General features: G+C 38.8%; 2 protein-coding genes and 1 non-coding gene across 3 annotated transcripts; 1 reads left to right on the forward strand and 2 right to left on the reverse strand.

Annotated features, from left to right (window-relative positions):
* Positions 1-82: 82 nt before the first annotated feature.
* On the reverse strand, positions 83-10,325 carry plag1 (pleiomorphic adenoma gene 1). The gene is made up of 3 exons (XM_041814303.1): positions 10,191-10,325; positions 3,486-3,841; positions 83-3,281 (listed from the first exon to the last, which is right to left on the reverse strand). The coding sequence occupies exons 2-3, from the start codon at positions 3,731-3,733 to the stop codon at positions 2,105-2,107; spliced, it is 1,425 nt and encodes a 474-aa protein (XP_041670237.1). The 5' UTR covers positions 3,734-3,841; positions 10,191-10,325; the 3' UTR covers positions 83-2,104.
* Positions 10,326-10,655: 330 nt separating this feature from the next.
* Positions 10,656-16,536, forward strand: chchd7 (coiled-coil-helix-coiled-coil-helix domain containing 7). Its single transcript, XM_041814381.1, has 4 exons — positions 10,656-10,908; positions 14,828-14,887; positions 14,986-15,084; positions 16,158-16,536. The coding sequence occupies exons 2-4, from the start codon at positions 14,834-14,836 to the stop codon at positions 16,260-16,262; spliced, it is 258 nt and encodes an 85-aa protein (XP_041670315.1). The 5' UTR covers positions 10,656-10,908; positions 14,828-14,833; the 3' UTR covers positions 16,263-16,536.
* A 2,428-nt stretch (positions 16,537-18,964) lies between these two features.
* On the reverse strand, positions 18,965-19,038 carry trnat-agu. Its single transcript has one exon. It is a non-coding gene; the product is annotated as a tRNA-Thr (tRNA).
* Positions 19,039-19,423: the final 385 nt, after the last annotated feature.

A 19,423-nucleotide genomic window follows, 5' to 3' on the forward strand; every position in this document is an offset into this window, starting at 1 on the left:
TTTATTTCCCTTTTAAATGGAGCCATTTTGTATGGAACATGCATTTGTGGGATGGGCAGCAGAGCTGAGTATGTGGGTCGCGGCAATAAAAAAATTGCTCAATCTTCTCTGCCAGTGCCAAACAGCTTATTCTGCTGTTACTTTTGACTCTTGTTTGGAGCTTCTGGTACCCCTCTGTGAGCATGTGCTTTGCTTCAGTGTTCAGAAGATGCCTGCTCCAAGGATCAGCAAGACATGTGTGACTGATATGGATAGGGCAACTTTAAGTTGTTGCTCTGCAACACCAAGTTGCAGCATTATTAGAAGTGAGCCCTGGTGCCATCTCAAAACTGAAGGCTAAGTTCCATATAAAGAGAGAGACAAAGAGACCAAAAGTGAGCATCCCAAGAAGACTGCTATCTCACCCTGTTAGCACTTAGGAACCATAGGCTGTCTTCTACAGAATTGCAGGCAATATGGCTGACGGCTTTCTGCTCAGACAATCCAGAATGTACTGCACACAGCCAATCTCTGGTCTCATAGGGCTGCCAGGAGGCCTGCCATGACTGCCCTTCACCGTTGGGCCAGTTTACGCTGGTGTCAACAGCACATGCACTGGAACCTGAACATGTGGAGGAACATATGTTCAGCGATGAGTCTAGATCCTGCCTACGGCGCTTGAATTGTAGGATCAAAGTGAGGAGAAGATGAGGAGAATGCTATGCTGATTGCTGCACCGATAGAGTAGCATGTTTTAGAGGATGCAGTGTGATGGTGTGGGGTGAGGCATGTCATCATTGGAGGCAATCTCAATGCAGAGAGATATCAGAGATTAAATTCTGCAACCAGTGGTAATCCCATAGCTCCACAGTCTAGGACTGAACTCTATCCTTCAAGACAATGCTCGCCTCCACAGAGCGGGGTTTATCAGAGACTACCTCCAGAATTTGAGAGTGGAGAGGATGGAATGTCCTGCCAGCAGTCCTGACCTCAACCCCACTGAACACATGTGGGATCAGCTTGGGCGTGCACTAGTGACCAACACAACCAAAGCTGGTTGAAGAACGGGATTCCATCTCACAGCAGTGTGCCACCAGGCTGTTGACCAGCATGAAGAGTATATGCCAGACTCAATTGCTAAATTGCCAATGCATCTTGTTTCTTCAGACATCAATCAACCAAACGACACCAAACAAGAGTCAATGGCAGAATCAGCTGTTTGGCATTGGCAGAGACGATTTGGCAAATTTTTCATGTGTGCAACCCACATAATCAGCTCTGCAGCTCATCCTACAAGTGCATGGTCCTTGCAAGATTTATTGCCAAGAAGCATTGGAACAACATAGACATAATTTACCAAATGTCCTTACTTTTTGTGCTAAGTTTAGTCGCTGGTCCTACCCCAAATGAGAAGGTCATGAGGTGATGATCATGAAAAATTGTATATCTTTTGGAAAATCTGCATACAAAGGCCAATATATTCTTACACATGGAGGGTTAAGTAGGGAAGACAAAAATGTCACAGCAATCTGACATAGCTCTGTTCTTGTTTGGCTGTTTTTATACTGTTGAGGAAGTTTGGGCTTATGTATGTGTATGTGTATTTTTTAAAACTTGCACTGAGCAGTAAAACACAGAAACTGCTCTGACCCCTGTGGCTGGATTCTGTTGCTTGTGCTGCAGTTCAAGATATTAATTTATAGTGTAAGCTGCAGATCTTTGAATAGACTTGAATAGAATTTCTGCTGGTAGCCAAAACAATACATGATATGCTTGCAAGTTCCTGACTGTAAGGATGTGGACGTTGTAGAATTAACACCCAGTAACAAGGGGATTTTTCTGCAGTTATGAGGATGTTTGAAGCATCAGAAAAATAACAGCTGAATAATTCCCTCTCTCTCTGTGTGTATGTGTGTCTGCTGCTATCAGGGCTAAGCATCATCATGTGTCTGCCATATGTCTAAGTGTCTTCTCATCCTGCCATAAATGGACAGAAATGTCTTGTATTAACTTTTATTATCAGTGACGTCTTGTTTCAGTGTTTTATGGTCTTCTTCTGTAGCTTAGTGTGTATTTTGTCTATGTATGCATGGGTGTGTGTGTGCCTAGTGCAGTACATACTGGATCACTGAAAAGCTTGATGGAAGCGGGGCAGTGTGGTAGGTGTGCTAAGGCTGGATATGAAGGAGGAGGGGAGTCCTTGAAGAGAACTCTCTGCAGCCTCTGGGCCTTCAGGGGGCTGAGGGGGCATCTGGACCAAGGGTGTGGATTCATCACCGGGTGCATAGGTGACGCCTTGTCCCCCTGCTTGGTTGTACGGAGGCCCGTTGAGTGGCAGGAAGTTAAAAAGCTGTGAGAAGTCCATCAGAGAGGAGGACGAAGCCAGAGAGTCTCCTGCAGTGGCAGCTGCCACTGGAGTGGATATTTTGGACAGGGAAACCTCCTGGTTCGCTTCCTCTAGCACATCCACTTGAGTCTCTAGCTCATGTTTGGAGGAGAGTTGGGGCTCTTGTGCTGCAGAGGATGAGGAGGGCATACTGCTCTGCAGCTCCATCAGGTAGGTCTCCAGTTCTCCCTTTAGATTCTGCTCCCGTTCTTGTGAAGAGAAGGTGTATGAGGTAAAGTTGGAGCCCAGCGCATACTTTAAAGAGAAAGGTTGTGTGGGGGCGGGGAACGACTCTGTGTCCAACACAGGGCCTGTGTATATGTCGAGCTGATGTGGCCTCGGAGTCACCATTCCTGGGAGCTCATCCTTGATGTCCCCAGGTACCAAGTCATAGACAACAGGCTCCAGCGAATCAGCTGGCTCAGTTTTTACCCTCAGCAGCTCTCGGGCATGGCTCTTTTTGACGTGACGAGTGAGGTGGTCCTTCCTTCCAAAGCGCTGCGCGCAGTACTGACAAAGGAAGTCCTTCCGTCCAGTGTGCACCACCATGTGGCGCCGCACATCTTTACGGGTGTAAAATCGTCGCTCACAATGCTCACATCGATGCTTTTTCTCTTTGGTCCCGCCAGAGGATTTACCAGCATGTGTTTTGAGGTGTTCCAGTAGAACCCCAGTGCTGGGGAATGCCTGCAGGCACACTTGGCAGGTAAGGTCTCCACTGTTGGCAGCATGGAGGGCGAGGTGGCGTTTGAAGCCCAGCTTGGTGTTGTAGCTCTTGCCACACTCTTGACAGGTGAAAGCCTCCTTGTATGGGTCGTGAGTGTGTAGATGATTCTTTAAGTGATCCTTGCGGTGGAACATTTTCTCACAGTATGAACACTTGTGGTTTTTTTCTGGCGAGTGAGTTGCCATATGCCTTGGAACACAGACACATTCTATGAGCACTCAGAATTGTTGCAATCATGTTTTAAGTAGGCATGCTTTACATTAGACACAAACACATGTCCTGAAAACAAGTATTAATCAACACATCATTCTAACTACTGAAAATTATATTACCAAAGGAGTTAAAAGAAAAGCAACATGCTGCAGTCTAATATGTACTGCTGCCTGTATGTACCGTAGCAGCTTGTATTTGGAGACAAAAGCCTTGGTGCAGTCGGGATGGGAGCAACGGTAGGGTCTTTCTCCTGTGTGAGAGTACGAATGAACTTTCAACTTTTCCAGACTGTTGAAGGCTTTCTGACACTCCTGGCAGGAGAAATTCTTTTTCGGCTTGCCCTCTGTTCTCCTGCGCCTCCCCATGGGCGGCACAAGCTTGGCTTTCTCCAGGACGTGGTCACGATGGTCCTGGGTTCCTGTGGCCATGGCACTCGAAGGCAGACCAGCTACATGGACAAGGTGCGGTGCCAAACTAGTATTTTCACAATTATTCTGTCCAGTTTTATGTGCTCAACACTGCCCAGACACAGGGGCCTGTGAAAAAGAAAGAGGAGAGAAAAAACCTTGATCAAATAAATATATAGAAATGGAAAATGCAATCTCTCCATCTAAGCAAACCTGCCTTCAGTGGGCCTAACCATGATACTGAATACTTCCAATAAAGCTGATTATAAACTGACTTACTTAAAGGGGACATATTTTACCCTCTAAGACAAGTTTATGTTAGTCTCAGAGGTCCCCAAAACATGCCTGTGAAGTTTGTTGCTGAAAAACACTGTGCCAGCCACTGTGGCTGATAGATTCTGGAAATTTACCTCACAAAGAACAAAAGCAAATGTCGCTCGTTGTTAACTTTCAATAAGAAGGGTGTATCTGCCAGCTCGTAGGCAGCAGTTTCAGGACTGTAGATCTGGGACACTGCTTGCACACATGTGTGCTGATTATGGGCAGTCTTTTAAATACAGATTGCTAGCTAGAGCTATTGCTACCACTCACGGCAGGGATGGATGACGATCAGGGTGTAGTACTTTATGAGTTAAGTATTTACGCTTATGTTCTTCAGAATTAGGTGTTTCAATAGAAAAAGTAAAGTTAGTAGAGTAAGAACTTGTTAAACTAAAATGAGTCAAATTAAATAATAACAGAATTCAAAAGTCTGTACCCAAAAAAGATTCTTATTTGCCTTGCACTTAGTAAGAAGTCATGTTATGGCTGGCTATGGAGGCCACGGTCCTCTTGGGAACCTTCAGTGCAACAGAACTTTTTAGCAGCCTTCCCCAGATCTGCAGGCAGTTCCTTTGACCTCATGGCTTGGTTTTCCCTCTGATCAGCATTGTAGGCTATAAGGCCTTAGAGAGGCGCATGCTTTACCAAATCATGTCCAATCAATTTAATTTACCACAAGAGAAATGGAGGAACCTGAGTTAAGTTTCAAGTGTTTTTGCAAAGGGTCTGAATACTTATGTAAATGAAATATTTTAGTTTTTTACTTCTAATGAATTTGCAAAGTTTGCAATTTTTTTTAATTATTAACTGTAACATCAGGCGGCAACATGAAAAAAAAAAAAGTGACATTCACTCGTTCCCTCAGGAATACAAATCAAATATCAGGCAGCTGACCAAGCATCAGGAGCAATCTGGGATTCAGCTCTTTGAATTAGACATAGACAGATAAGGGGAGCTCAGGATAACAATACTAACACTTTTAGACTTTGCAATCCTTGTGAAAATCATGATCAGAAATCTTTAGTTCACTAGCTTTACTGTCTTTAATTATGGAAGCCTATTTCCGCCACTTAAAAAAAATGTGGAAGTTACCCAAATTAAAAAAAGGCAAAATTATGAGACAAAAAGTGATAATTGTGAGATAAAAAGTCAAAATTATGAGATATAAAGTTGAAACTATGAGATAAAACATCATAATTATGATGTTTTATCTCACAACTATGATTTAGGTTTTTTTTTTTTTCAAGAATTCCATTACTTTCACATCTTTTCTTTTTTATTTGGCAGAAATGTACGTCCATATTTATTCCATGATCCATAAAGATAAAAATCACCTGATTTTGAAATATAGTGAAGATATAGGATCTTATCCTCTGTTTATCAAGAAACCTATTTTCATTAAAATAGCAGCATCCATGCATTCGTTTTCATATCTAATTCTTCTCCTCTTTCTCATCTATGTCTACCCATCTCCCAGAATAATAATGCCTCTAGAGTAAGCAAGCTTCAACTGCAAACTGAAGACTCTTCCTCTATCAGCTTTGTTGTATTACTCTAAGAACCTGCTGCCTGAGATCTGGAATTAAACTCTCTTGAATTAACAGAAAATATTCAGCATGGAGAAAACAAAATATCTACCATCACACACTCTTAAATAATCAAAAATCCAAAGTTTGAGCTGTGAGCTCTTCCATCAATAAAAAAACACCCATGAACATGGAATACAACAAAGTTTTACACTGTAATAACCCATGCAGATCAGCATCACAACGACTAATGGAGTCAGAGAGACATCCCCCTACCACAAAGGTTCAGATATCAGATTTACTATGCTTACAGTTACAGCTTGTATACTGTGTAAACATTTTCACTCTTTTCAGTGAATATTAAAGCCTCGTGCAATCCTGTTTTCTCTGATTTTTCACATTGATGCATTAAGAGCTGAAATATGCCAGTCATGTCTTAAAAATTACAGACAAAATTTTCTTAAAGTCTGAAGCAACTTTGCATTTAATATCTTACTACTATAACTGGTGGCATGTCTGTTAGTGTGTCCCGTTTTGCACGCTGCTCCAGTTGTCCTTGATACCTCTCAGAAGATGGAAGGTGGGCCGTGTAATGCTTTGTTAAAGCTCCACAAACTAAAACGCACTAAAACAGCTTTAATACTCTCCATATTGTGCTGCTGGCCTATCACTTCATATAGACAGCAGAGACACTTTATGCAGTTTAACACCCCTTTCCATGCAAAATGGCCGTATTGCATTTTCATCTAATGACAAGGACACTAATAGCATGGCATAAACAGAGTAAAGATTAGCCTACTTTCTGTGACAGCTGATAGTAGTGTGCTGCAGTTTTTATGGTGCTTGAACTTTCTAGAGAACAGGAAACTATTCCACCTCTGTGTTTCTTAGAAATGATAAATGATTTGCAATTAAGGTCTGAAAGTATGACTCAGACATTGCTGTTACTAGCAGGAGTGAAATCAGTCTGAGGCTCCCAGCAGCAGCAAGGATGTGGTTGTTTTCTTAGGGTTTCCTTCACGCAGAGAGAAAACTTCATTAGGGTGTTGCTTAAGTGAAAATATCAATGTTGCCTTTAATTAAACTCACTGTCTGTTATTCTGAATATTTAGCGCCGTGGGAGCGCACTGTAATGGTCAGAAATCTAGCTGGAGTGATCAGGAGGCAGAGTTAGGGTGCATTTTGTCCTCAGTGATAAAAAAAAGCTTGATATAAATTGAAACATCATTGTAAAGTCAATATTTTATATCATTTTGAATAAATGACTGTAAAACTGATAGACTATGCATCATAGAGGTGGCAGAAAAATTGATTCTTAGATGCATTGTGTTTTGGAAGTAGAAGATTCTGAATCAATTTATTAATGTCCAATAATCGATAATGATTTAAATGTTTAGCTAATGCTGTGGAATAGCAGGAATGAAAAATCAGCGAGTGAAAGCAAGAATTAGATTACAAATTGTTCATCTGTATAAAAAAAATACATTTTAATTATGTTACAAGGAAAGGATGCTTTCAGTGCAATTGTACATTTCTAGTTTACACTCATCTTCCATGAGAGGATAGTGGAAATGTAGGCTAATTTCTCTCCTTTTTTCTAAACACAAATGTGATGTTTTTATTATGTTTGACACACTGAGAACAACAGAAATGTTTAAAAAAAAAAAAAAAGTGCATCAATATCGACAATTATCCATCAAGAATCGAATCGTAACCCTACGAACCTAACCTTGCAAAGCAAATGAATACGCCTGTTTCTGTGTTTCTCACTGGCGAATCCATCTTGCAAAGCTCCTGTCTGAACCGTTTGGTCCCGGTTAGAAAGTGACAGGACCAATCAGCGACAATGGGGCAGTACTTTCGGGTGCAGCAGAATGATGTAAGGAAGCAGCATAAATATTTTTCAGATTACTTAAAAAACACCACAGCAGCACCATAACTGAACTGACAACAGTGCAAAAAAAGAAAGAGAAAAGGTGACATGGACTACTTTCTAAAGAAACACTTTTAAAGGGAGTTTTTGGTTATAAAATGAATAACCAACAACTCGTGTTGCTTTAACACATAAAAACCTCACTCTATTCAGATAGACAGATCTTGGATCTCTTGAGTAAAAATCTGACGGGGATTTCTTAACCACTGAAACAAAGGAAGAAGCAAGATTTGTTCAATTCCTTCAAATCAGCAATACTTCACAGCCCAGTGGCCTGCCTTAGCCTATCACAACTACCGTAGACGTCTGAAAACACAGTGAAGGCGCCCCCTTGGATGCCCCCATGACACATTAACTCCATCAAAATCAACAGGCCGGCATATTTTTGCAACTATTCAGTTATTTAGTAAATATGACATGTTATACACCAGTAGAAAGCTCTGATTTTCAAGATTCTGACCATGTAAATTATACTGGGATAAAACAACCACAGCAGCCACAATTAACGCATTTATCAAGCTACAAACAATAATAAAAGTGACAGCGCTGACCATTAGAAGCTCTCCTGCTCATAATACTCTATCTAAAACACTCCTGCATCGGAAAGAGTCCCCACAATCTAGTCAAATTTTAACTCCAAAAACATCATTACATCCGTAATGATCCATGGACTGGCTTTGTATCATTTAAAATGTCCACTCTATTTGTTGCAATAACATCTTATTTCCAGGCAGTTATTGGCAATGTTATATAGAAAAATGTCTGCCAATCTTGATCCTTATTTTGAGCCTTCACTTTGAAAACACCTGGTCTTTTTCCTCATAATGGTGTAATATTCTAATGTTTCTGTCCTATTGTTATCAGCTTTGAAAATGAAGGCTACAGTCATCTACAGGCCTCTGATTCACAATACAAATTCAGACAGGAAAAAACTGTTTTGTTTTTGTTGTATTACTCAATACCAGTGGCAGCAACAGTGAGGGAAGAAACTTCAGATTGTTCAAACATGTTCAAAGACGTTTTTGACTAATTTCACCTGAAATTCCAAGTTATAGATAAAAAAATTCCCTTCAAGGTGCCATTCTAGCAGATAAAATGTGTTAACGTGCCCTTCCCTGCTGACCAAGCTCCTTAAAAACACTGCGTGTCCCACATTGCAGCTTCAGTAGGGTAGTCATTCAAAATTTCAAGGTACACAGCATAGAAAACTGCCTCTTTCAAACATGTTCTAGTAACTTAGGTTTGTGTGTAGTATCCAAACTATGGCTGACGTGGACATTGTAACATGAAATAAATGGCAAAATGTGTTTTCCTACATAGGTTTAATTGTAAAATAAACATTTAATGTTAACTAGGATTTCAACTATTGCGATGCAACTTTTAACATGCCAACAGCTGGTGCCAGAAATGGGTAAAATAATAATTTAAATACAAATTTGACATCAGTAATGTTCACAGTGCATGCTGGGTTTGCAGGCAAATCCTCCCCAGCTTTTTCATGTCAGTAAACACAAACATGTGCAACCAGCAGCAACAATCATGTCATTAAACACCCATGAAAGGACCACGGTGGAAAACGTGCCACTAAACAGTTGTCCTCAAGTCTCAGATGTTTGAATGTCGCCTAAGACAGACGTAAACAGAGAGAACCAACACACTTCCCCCCCAGCAGCAATTGTTTTGTATCAGCTTTCCACCAACACATTAGCCCAGGCTACTTCAACTCACAAACATATTTGTGATGGCAGAAGCCTCTGATCCCCTAGTGCCATGAGAGCCCCCCAGTTTAAGTGTAAAGGACAGCACTTTGACTACGTCCTGATATCAGCAGCTATAGGAGCCGATCTCTCATACACGATTTACCAACGTGCACAGAGTGCAACCTGCTACACTAACCAAACTCAACACAAGTTGACTCTAAGAAGCTGTTTGCAACAACTCCAGGTGCAAACAACAGCCTATGAGAAAATCTGGAGTATTACCTAAATACTTTGTCTTAAGTTCTCCCTCCATTTTGGCACTTAATGGACAAATACACCCCTGGTTGTTTCTTGCATTTTAGCCTTACAGCGGGTCATAGCCGGGCCGTCATCCGCACGTCAACGTGATCGATAGGCTACCTGTGGTGGCTTAAAATGCGATAGAGAATAGAGCCCAGCAGCGGAATAGCATTACAAAACGCCACACTGGCCACTAAATGGTTCCATTTGGCGTAAGCGTTTTGGAAAGGAGATGCTTGAATCGATAAGGATATGTTGTTGCCACTTCTTATGATTAAAGCGTGTAAGCTGCATGACGCAAAAAATCAATATGAACGCAGACAGAAGGAAAATTGACATTTATGCTGAAACCAAGTGCGCCTGTCCTTGGCGGTCCTCACCGCACTGTCGTTGTAATTATATTAAAAGAATAAACTTAGTGAGGAGGCTATGTTAACTCTTCACAACTTTCGCTCTTTCTGCTGGTTCTTGTAGTCTTAAATATTTTTGGACACGCACCGTGACACTAATACCACCAATGACATAAATAATTATTTTTTAAATACTTCTGCCTTCCCTTGGTTTTCTCTGTGCTTCCAAACTGGGTGCTGATTAACACAAACTTTTTCCCCAGCTCACCCCTCTCTCATAATTTAAATAACCCCGATATTTTAATTCAAGAACTGAGTAACCAGGAACTTAATTTACATCAAACTTACCACGGACGCTTTAGCATCCTTTCTGTTGGGGTTTTCTTCACTTTCAACTATTTTCCGAATTTTTAATAATTTTTTTCTCATATTTTTTGCTAGACGCGGCGGGCCTGAAAATGTTTTGCTTTCCCCTCTTTCGAGCAGCCATTGTGTATGCGCTGCGATGCAACCACACTTGGGTTAAGCCACGCCTCTTTCAGTGTCGCCCACTTGTGCTATTTTGTAAATGTTTGAGGCATTAATAATTTCACTTCAACGACAATTGAAGTGCTTTTAAATAAAATGAATTTTCTAAACATACTGGAGATACTCTTTTCATTTTGAATTGGTCTTGTCCGATTTACAACGATAGGAAAGCCTTCCATTGAGCAAATAAATCCTATTGGCCCATTTGAATGTCACTCTGTACTGCTTGATTTCAAGGGTTCCTATTGGCTGATGTTGCTGTCAGTCATCGGTGACGGTGTTGGTTGTTTTCCTGGTGCGCTGTTGCAGGGCTGTCTTGGGCTCGACAGGGAGGTTGTAGTCTTTAGCTGTGTAGCTAGCTGCAGGAAGCGTGTAGCCGTTTACTAGCTCTCTAACCGAAACTCTAAAATTAAAGGGATGTTGATGTCAACAGTGTTTGTGAAGAAACAGTTATCGTAAATAGGCTTGGCAGGTGGTGGGCCCTTTTTAAAGTGGATAACCTTAAGACCACATTGGATAACAGTTGGTATTTCTCAAGGTAGGTCATGAAGTTGTCTAGCTATATCTCCATTCACTAACTCATTGCTTCTAAATGAAATCGGTTTTAAGTGTCCTCGGTAGCTGTTTGGTGGTATCATGAAGGTCAGCTTGTACAGCAAAGTGGTGTTGGCTTGGGGGTGTGCTAATTTGGTAGGACATGTTATTTGTCGTAGGTACGACTGAACACGTGTGCTATTTCTTCAGCTCTGCAAGTTATAAACACACTAGGGGTGTTATTTCATTTCAGTGTAAATGATAAAATCTTAGTTTCATTTAAGTTGAAGGTCATTTTGCAGAAACGTGCATTTCAGAGCTGCAAAATGCAGAGCTGGAAGGGGTACAGGACTATTATACTGAAGTCAAGGTAGAGTTTATCTGGTTTAAATTTACTTTATTAAAATCAAAAGTACTAGTCAATAAATTGATTCAAGTAAAAGAAAAAAAGTAATTTAAAATTTGCTCTTAAGTACTGAGTTGTAAGGCTGGGCAAGAAATAAAAAATGTAGATTCAACTGCAATAAATCTAAATATAGGCCTATAGCTATAATTTTTAAAATTGTAATAAGCTTTAACTATTTCTTGAACCAGAAATGTGTACCAGGTTTTAGCAAATTTGTACCAGAGTAACTGTTCTTTTACTTTTGTACAATACTCCTACTTTTTCCACCCCTGCTGACTACAAGGTAGCATATAGTGAGAGAAAAATTCTAGGGATGCACAATATCGATATCAGCAGATATCAAACTTTCTGCCAATATTTATATCCAATATTTGCCCGTGTATATCAGCATACATTGACTGTAAATTTTGTCCATATTAGGGCATAACAATTTTGGAAAATAATCTAATTGCAATTTTTTTCCCCAATATTGCAATTGCAACTTGATATGCGGTTATTACTGAACTCTTATATTTCTAAACAAGGGCTGAACAATTCTTTGAAAATATCTAATTCTGATTATTTTATCTTGTATTGCGAATTATATATTTATTGTTGCATTTAAAGGCTTTTGTCATTTTCATATTTATTAAGAAAAAAGCACAAAAATGAAGGTAGGATTTTTTAAATAAACTATTCTAAAAAAAATGTCACTTGCATGATTACATGATACGAAATGCATAGCATCTCTGCTGCTGCTGCAAAAAAGTTTAAAACCTTTTGACACAAATTTAAAAATTTTGACACAAATTTCAGGTCAAAGAAATAAAGCACCTTCTGCTGTTTGAAAATTGGGGCAGGCCATATTGCGATTTAATCTAATTTATGATTAATTGCCCTGCCCTAGTCCATATACTAACAAATTAGTGGAGTTTTAGGCTGAACCAACAGACCAGTGTCAGTTGGGGTATTTTTTTTTATCCTCATTATTTAAACTTTAATGTGTTTTAAGGACTAAAGTTTGTTTCCTTAGCCATCCTCAAACCTTAACGTGTATCCAAAAGGACTGACATTTTAGTCCGAAAAACATATTTAAATATCGGCATTGGCTTAAAAGAATGAATAAAATGCATATCAGATATCAGCAAAAATCCAATATCGTGCATACCTAAATGATTCCCCATTACATCCCTCAACAGCAGCTGTATTTCACTTTATCATAAAGTTGTGACTTTACCTGAACTACCTGGCTGGAGATTTTACTGTACAACTCCTCAGTATGGCTGTACAAATTGGGAAATCAACCTACACTATATTGCCAAAAGTATTCACTCACCCCTCCAAATAATTGAAATCAGGTGTTCCAATCACGTCCATGGCCACAGGTGTACGAAATCAAGCACCTAGGCATGAAAATATTTCAGGCATGAAAATATTCTAGTAAAAAGCACATAATTTACTTATTTTCTTTGAACAAAGTCTCAAACAGAAGGTAATGGGAGCCCAATCCTGCCAAATGAAAAAGAAAAGTGAAAGTAAGGCAATTCTTGAAAACAAAATCCCAAATCATAATAATAGATAAAAAGTAAAAATTATGAGTTAGAAAGTCAAAATAAGCTAGAAGTCGAAATTATGATTTTAAAGGTCATAACTATGAGAAAAAAAGTCATAATTATGAGATAAAAAGTCATAATTATGAGATAAAAAGTCAAAATTATGAGTTAGAAAGTCACAATTATGAAATTAAAAGTATGTCATTATTAAGACTTTTTATCTCATAAATTTGATTTAGGATTTTTTTTCTCTTTTAATTTCCTAACTTCCACATTTTTCTTTTTTTAATTGGTGGAAATGGGCTTACATAGAAGGTTCAAAAGTTGAGACACCATTTAGAATATTAACAAAAACAGAATGCAATGATTTGTAAATACCATAAATTCATATTTATTGACAATAGAACATAAACCACATATCATCTGTTGAAACTGAGACATTTTACTGTTTCATTGAAAATATTCAGCTCATCCTGAATTTGATTGCAGCAACACAGCTCAAAAAGTAGGGATGGGGCAACAGAAGGGTGGAAAAGTAAATGGTTCTAATAAAAAAACAGCTGGAGGAGCATTTTTCAGTTATAAAAGTGAATTGACAACAGGTCAGTAACATGACTGGGTATTAAAGGAGCATTTTAGAGAGGCAGAGTCTCTCAGAAGTTAAGATGGGCAAAGTTTCACCAATCCATGTTGAAAATTGTGGAAAAATTTCAGAAAAATGTTCCTCAACATAGAACTTTAAAGATTTTAAATATCCCTGCATCTACATATCAACTTTGTACGCAAGCCAAGGGACGGGGCCAAAGGTCAGAGTTGGATGCTCATGATTTTTGTGATTTGCATGATTCTGTACTGGAAATCACTGCATAGGCTCAGGAACATGTCCAGAAATCATTGTCCGTGAACACAGTTTGTTGTGCCATCCACAAATACAATTTGAAGCTGGATCATGAAAAGTAGAAGTAATTCTGTATAGGTGTAGAAACACCGCCATCTTCTCTGGGCCAAAACTCTGTTTGGTGGTCAGAGGAATCAAAATTTGAAATTCTTTTTGGAAACCACAGCTGCAGTGTCCTGTGGAGGGCACACCCAGCTTGTTATCAGCGCAGTTCTAAAGCCTGCATCTATGATGGTATGGGGTTGCATTAGTGCCTATGGCGTGGGCAGCTTACACATCTATTTAAGGATCTATCAATGCTGAAAGGTAGATAGAGGTTTTAGAGCAACATATGCTCCCATCCAGACAACGTCTCTTTCAAGGAAGGCCTCAAGACAATGCTAAACCACAGACCAAATCCATCACAGTAGCATGACTTTGTAGTGGAGGAGTTTGGGTTCTGAACTGGCCTGCCTGCAGTCCACATCTCCCACCGTAGAAAACACTTGGAGCATCATACATGAAAAATCCAGCAAAGAAGATGTTATAGTAATGGCCCCGTCCCTGCTTTTTTGAGACGTGTTACTGCCATCAAATTCAAAATGTGTGAATGTTTTTCATGCAGTTTATGTTTTATGGGGAATAGATATGGGCTTATGAGATTTGCAAATCCTCATATTCATTTTTTATTTTCATTGTACACAGTGCCCCAACTTTTTTGAAATCAGGGTTGTAGAAAAATTATCCATGGAGAACATTTAAAACAACCGCAGTGGACCAAAGTGCTGAACATGGAAGAAAGGCTTAAAGTCTTTTCCTTGCAGAAGCTAACATTAGCATTTATTTAGTTTTTTTGAATAATTATTTACATTTTTTTAAAGTCTGTTTTGTATAAAATAGCGAACTGATGACTCGTGTAACTTTTACACACAGAAAAGACTAAAATCACTGGTAATGGCTTTATATTCTTATAGTGGTGCATCAATTGAATTAGTCTCAACTCTGACTGCAGAGGGATAAATTACAGGGGGATAAACACGCCTCCTTGATTTAAACAAAAATGAAAAGTTTGATAGTTGACCTTTTCTTGTTGTGCATGTCTTTACAGATCCAGATGGATAAAAATGCAAGAAAAGTTAGGGACCAGGACATTAACCCATGCATTGAAGTAAGATTTGCAACTCTTTACACTCAGTTTTGTAAAATATGTGAGTATTTATGTCTTTAATTGTGTTTATGTTGTTTTGTTTTGTTTTGTTTTTTTAGGAGAGTGATGCCTCCCAGAAGTGTTTGAATGCCTTCAACTATGATAAGAGCATGTGTTCTGACTATTTTGTGAAGTATAAGAACTGCAGGAAATACTGGGTGAGTGTACAATCATCATGTTGGAAAATGGTTTAAGAAAAAATCTCTAAAGAAATTGTTGATTCAATATCTAGAATGTCATTAAAAGGATGAGACTTACAGGCGGGTAGGGTGTACTCCAGTTTGCATCACAAATGGGCTTATTCTCAGGAGCCATTTGCTGACCGGTCAGTGAAGAAAGGAAAGGTTCTGGTCCTTGATGCTTTAGCGACACCAGCTGGTTGATTAGGGTAACTGCAGGGCCAGAAAAGGATGACAGAAGCAGCTGGATGCTGCAGGAAAGTGACAGAAAAAGAGTAAAAACAACATTGCATTTATTTTGAACAAATAATGTATTAAGCTAGGAAGCACTTTAAATAGGTTTATTTATGATTCAGCCTTTAAATCTTATTCCGTAAATGTGGTTTACATTGTTCCAATAATCGATGGTTTTAAAAAGTACAGAAACTTCTTTATTTTCACTCATGTTTTGACCAAATGTGAGAGAGAGCCCTGTGAAAAAATCCCAGATGTGTTCGCATGTTTGGAAGGGAGGGAACCCTCCCTCCTCACCAGTTTAATGCACTTTTCCAAAGGTTTCCAACATGTTTGTGCTATTTTGGAGTTTGTGTGCAGGTTTTTGTAAGTAAAAAAAAACTGTCAGTATTATGATAAGTGTCTAGGACTTCTTTTTTCCCATTGTATTAGTATCAGTATAATTTTTTTTAAATTATTAATAAAAATACACCTGAATAAAATAAATTAAAATAAAATGAAGCGTCCCCATATTACTAAGTCCTGCCATCATTTTTTAATCAACATCATCATGGACTATATTGATAAAAAACAATAGTCTTACCTTATATGAAAATATATCAATTTATCTTAAAAATGTGATGTTTTCCAGCCGTAGGTCCAGTTTAGCAATAACATTTTTAATAAGACTATACCTGCATGTCAATGACTATGCCATGTAAAGTCCACAGCTCTGGTTTGAAAGAAATGTCTCACTATCAGTGGGAACCAATGGAAGCAGCTTGTCATGTTTAAAGTGCTACGGTAAATAAGGCATTTCTATGTTTGCTTCCTTGTAGCACAACATAATGCTGCAGAGGAGAAGAGAGGGGGTGAGACCAGACATGCCCACTGCTGCAGAGAGACAGGAGCTGCTTGGTGCTATTGGAGGAAAACCATACTGAGAGTGAGCAGGGTCATACAGAGCTGGCTCAGGATGTTCACTACCTGCTAACTCATTCTGCTGGTTTCACTACTCTGCACTGGCTGGGGGTTTTTCTGTGATCTAAGGCCAGAAACTTAGATCAACTGGCCAACAGAAGCTGGCCTTTTTTAAAGACCCAGTGTAAGTGAGTGAAAATGATATATAATATAGTCTATGTGTGTATGCTGCATGGACTGAAAAATAATTTAAACATTTCTGTGCATTTTTTTGAAAATAAAAAGTATTGTTCATGATTTGAACTGTCCTGATATACTGAAACAGTTTATGAAGTGAGAAATTTACCATGCTCTTCTTTTAGCACCGGATGCTTAGTTTAGCACTGATGGGTAATCAAAGTTACTGACACAGCTGTATTAATTTTATTCTGCCTGCCAGAGGGCCACGTTGTTAGACAGCGCTGTGGAAATTTCTCTGCCCCCATCCTGATTTCTTTTTTATTTATTTGTCTCAATTCAAATTTTAATGTTAGACGAAGATAACCTGAAAATACAAAAAGCAGGTCTTAGTGATGATTTCATTTATTAAGGTAAATAAGCCATCCAAACCTACCTCGCCCTAATCTAAAAAGTGTTTGCCACTAAACCTAATAAATGCTTGGGCCACCCTTTTAGAGGTGTTACATATTATGCAAAATATACTTTTTCAGGTTTTTTTAGCAAAAATATTTTCCCCTCATGATGTCATGTGGGGAGTTAGCCCCATCCCCAGGGGTGAGAGGGGTGTAGTCGGGGACGGAGTCAGACAGCTCATTAACATTTAAAGCCACAGACACAAAAACAGCTCATTTTGAGCAGGGCTGAAACAGAGGGGTTTTTTAGACATGCAAAAATCCAATTCTTGAGTGTTTTTTCAGCAGCAAACTTCACTGGCATGTTTCGGGGACCTCTGAGACCAATATAAACTTGTCTTAAAGGGGTAAAACATGTAACCTTTAAGCTGTCCTGAGGTCACTGGTTGAAGTGTTTCTGATCATTGTCCTTTTGCATAACCCAGTTGTGCCTGAGGGTGAAGTCATGAACTGATGGCCAGACATTCTCCTTCAGGATTTCTGGTAGGGAGCAGAATTCATGATTCCATCAGTTACGGCAAGTGGTCCAGGTCCTGAAGCAACCATCACACCACCACCATGTTTGCCTGTTGATAGGATGTTTTTTAAAATGAAATGCTGTACTTTAGAAACACCAGATGTAACACCTTCAAAAAAGTTCAACTTTTGTCTCCTCAGTCCACAGAATTTTCTTCCCAGAAATCTTGGGGATCATCAAGATGTTTTTGGCAAATGTGAGACCAGTCTTTGTGTTCTTCCTGGTCAGCAGTGGTTTTGGCCATAGAGCTCTCCCATGGATGCCATTTTTGCCCCGTCTCTTTCTTATTGTTGAATCAGGAACATGACCTAAGTGAGGCCTGCAGGTCTTTAGATGTTCCGGGTTCTTTTGTGACCTCCTGTATAGGTCATCAGTGCGCTCTTGGAGTCATTTTGGTTGGCTAACCACTCCTGGGAAGGCTCACAACTGTTCCTAGTTTTTTAAAATTTGCTTTAGGGCAATAGCAAATTCTCCAAATGCTTGCAAACGGTGAGAAGGACATCTCACATAGTTGTTTTCTTAATTTAAGTATTTATTTTAATAATACTTTATTGACATTATTTCTCTGCTAGCTTGATTTCTTACCTGATTTAGTTTGTAGATTATATTGAAATACTGAATATCTTATAATAATGATGATATTAAACCACATCATGATACCTGCAATCTGCAGTAGTTTCAAAAATACAATATGGATAACACTGATCATGCAATAGCAAAACATTATGTACAAGCAAACCATGGGTCAAAAGCAACACTCAGATTCTGGGCACTGGAACAACTCAGGTGGGCTTTTTGGATATACACCCTAAACAAAGTTGAGCCATTTGGACTAAATGAAGATTGAAGCCTCCCGTGTTATTTGTAATAGCCCAGGCTTTGTTGAGTGTGTTTTTTTTCCCTTTCTAATGATCTGTTGTCTTGTTGAAATATGGATCTTCTGGAAAATTATGCTAATTTATGCACTTTGGTTGAAGCTCATTTTGCAAATGTCTAAATCTATACAACAAAGTGAAGAATGTTCTGGTGAGGTAGAAAACCTGAAGGGCTAATAATCAAACCTCACCATGTTATAATTTGACTTTGTGATGAAGAATATCATCAATAAGACATTATTGTAAAAAAAAAAGAAACAAAAGAACAGAAACAGAAGAGTCATTTAAAAAAATAACTACATGTGTACAAGGGGAAGATTTTGTCTAGGGAAGACTTTCAAATTAACTAAAATGAAATGCTGGTAGATATTAAATTACATATTATTATATTCGCATCTGTATTTTCTTTCAAAATGTAAGTAATTTCTGAGCATTTACTGAGAGATCAGTACCTTACACCTATGGGCAATAGAAAAACTATTTGCTACCTCATGATAAAGCCTACTTCCACTTAGGCACGTATGGAGGCATATTTTTTTTTTTTGTTGTTTTTTTTTTTTTTTTTTTAGCAGAATCAAAAGGCCTTATTCTCAGTCCAGTTGCCATGATGCTACGATTTGGATGGACAAACCTGGCTAACACATCAAAATTCCTTAACATTGAACCAATTTAGATGGGATGTACCCTGATTCCCGGAGAAAAGGCACCGCTGGGATTCGAACCCAGGATCTCCTGTTTACTAGACAGGCGCTTTAACCAACTAAGCCACGGCGCCGTTATGATTTCTGAATTATTAGCTGACAAGTTTCCAGGACAAATCTAAGTTTTAAATTTCCATTAAAAAGCCTTATACCATGGCCTTAGTGAATACACAATTAGGATAGGCTCTTCTTCGTTATTTTATGTTATTTAAATCCTCTGACAATAATTTATAGAAGTTGGAACAGGAGGGGAGTGAGGATTTTTTGCGGCACTCAGGTGAGACCGGAAATAAGTCGTGTGCGTCATGTAGCTCGTGTGTTAAACCATCATGTGATGTTCAGGGGATACTTCTCTTGTTCCTCAGCAGCGTCACAGTCATTAAAGGTATTGTATTCACCAGATAAATTAATTAATTTTAAATATATATATAATATAATATTAAATTAATTATGAATTTG

Source organism: Cheilinus undulatus, linkage group 19, assembly GCF_018320785.1.
Source record: "Cheilinus undulatus linkage group 19, ASM1832078v1, whole genome shotgun sequence".
In the NCBI taxonomy this organism is placed as follows: Eukaryota; Metazoa; Chordata; class Actinopteri; order Labriformes; family Labridae; genus Cheilinus; species Cheilinus undulatus.